General features: G+C 40.4%; 1 protein-coding gene across 2 annotated transcripts in view; it reads left to right on the top strand.

The window, feature by feature from the left end:
* The window catches only part of map3k21 (mitogen-activated protein kinase kinase kinase 21), a 26027-nt gene that overhangs the window by 13392 nt on the left and 11276 nt on the right, over positions 1-1359 (top strand). For both annotated transcript variants that reach the window (XM_014033522.1, XM_014033456.1), the window contains exons 2-4: positions 131-311; positions 421-569; positions 744-919. In XM_014033522.1, coding sequence (XP_013888976.1) covers positions 131-311; positions 421-569; positions 744-919 — 506 coding nt within the window. The remainder of the gene's footprint in view (positions 1-130; positions 312-420; positions 570-743; positions 920-1359) is intronic.

Genomic DNA, 1359 nt, shown 5'->3' with positions numbered 1-1359 from the left:
AGAGCTGCTTCATGGAAGAAGAACCTCAGTTTAGCCTATCATATTGCTCTCCTTTTACTGAGTGTCCTAATCTTCTCATTATATTAAATCCTTCCTTAATGTAGCTCTTTTTGTGTTTGTTTGTTTTTAGTTTTATTACTTGAAAAAATAGAGAATGATGACATTGGGAGGAAGACCTTGAAGATCACAGATTTTGGCCTGGCCAGGGAATGGCACAAAACCACAAAAATGTCTGCTGCAGGCACCTATTCCTGGATGGCCCCTGAGGTCATCAAGTGCTCGCTTTTCTCCAAAGGCAGCGATGTTTGGAGGTATGATAAATGGCTCCATATTGAAACAATAAAATGTATTGTTTTGTTTCTACTGGCTACTTCTCATCAGTGCTTTGTTGATTTTGATTTGTTGTATGCCATTTGTTAGTTATGGCGTCCTGCTGTGGGAGTTGTTAACAGGAGAGGTGCCTTATCGAGGGATTGATGGTCTGGCTGTTGCTTATGGCGTGGCAGTCAATAAGTTGACTCTGCCGATCCCCTCAACCTGCCCTGAACCCTTCGCCAAGCTCATGGAAGGTAACTGCATCCAAATCCCAGTGAAGTTAAATTAGCTGGTTTGTCGTTCTATAATTCCTATCCTAACTTTCAAATATGTTGGCATTGGTTAAAGATTTCTGTGGTATCAGAAAACATCCCCCTCTGATGTAAAGTTCAGCGTTTTTTGGGTTTTTTCTATGCGTCGAACTTTAGAATGCTGGGACCAGGACCCTCATGAGCGTCCCTCCTTCTCCTGCATCCTGGAGCAGCTGTCGGCCATCGAGGAGGCCGTCATGGCCACCATGCCACAGGACTCCTTCCACAGCCTGCAGGACAACTGGCGTGTGGAGATCCAGGAGATGTTCGACGAGCTCAGGACCAAAGAGAAGGTACAGCAGAATCGAATTGTTTACACGCAGGAAAGGAGATGTAAGTTTTATATTCCTTATTTTATGCCACATATTRTAAACCACCCATGTATGAACTGTGGTGAACCACCCTGCTATTTTTAGGGACTAAAAAGCGTGTGACGGTTCTGGTTTATTGTTATTTTATTGCTATTAATTTTGATTTTATTGAGTTGGGTGCCAGTCAGGTCTGCCTTCTGACATGTAGGATGTTTTTAACCAGCTTATTGTGATTTTACTGTATTTTACTTATGGTTTTGAGTTTAGTTTAACCAGACACACAAGGATATGTAAAGTCTAAAAAAAATATAAATACACACCCTTTCAACTAAATTTAAATAATCAGTGATAAAAGTTTTTAAACAGAGAAAATGAACACAAACAAGAGGAATAAAGTTTTCCAAAAATATATTATTTACAAC

Source organism: Austrofundulus limnaeus, unplaced genomic scaffold, assembly GCF_001266775.1.
Source record: "Austrofundulus limnaeus strain Quisiro unplaced genomic scaffold, Austrofundulus_limnaeus-1.0 Scaffold0, whole genome shotgun sequence".
NCBI classification, from domain to species: domain Eukaryota; kingdom Metazoa; phylum Chordata; class Actinopteri; order Cyprinodontiformes; family Rivulidae; genus Austrofundulus; species Austrofundulus limnaeus.
Note: the sequence above shows the minus strand (reverse complement) of the source record. Positions and strands in the feature narration are given on the sequence as shown.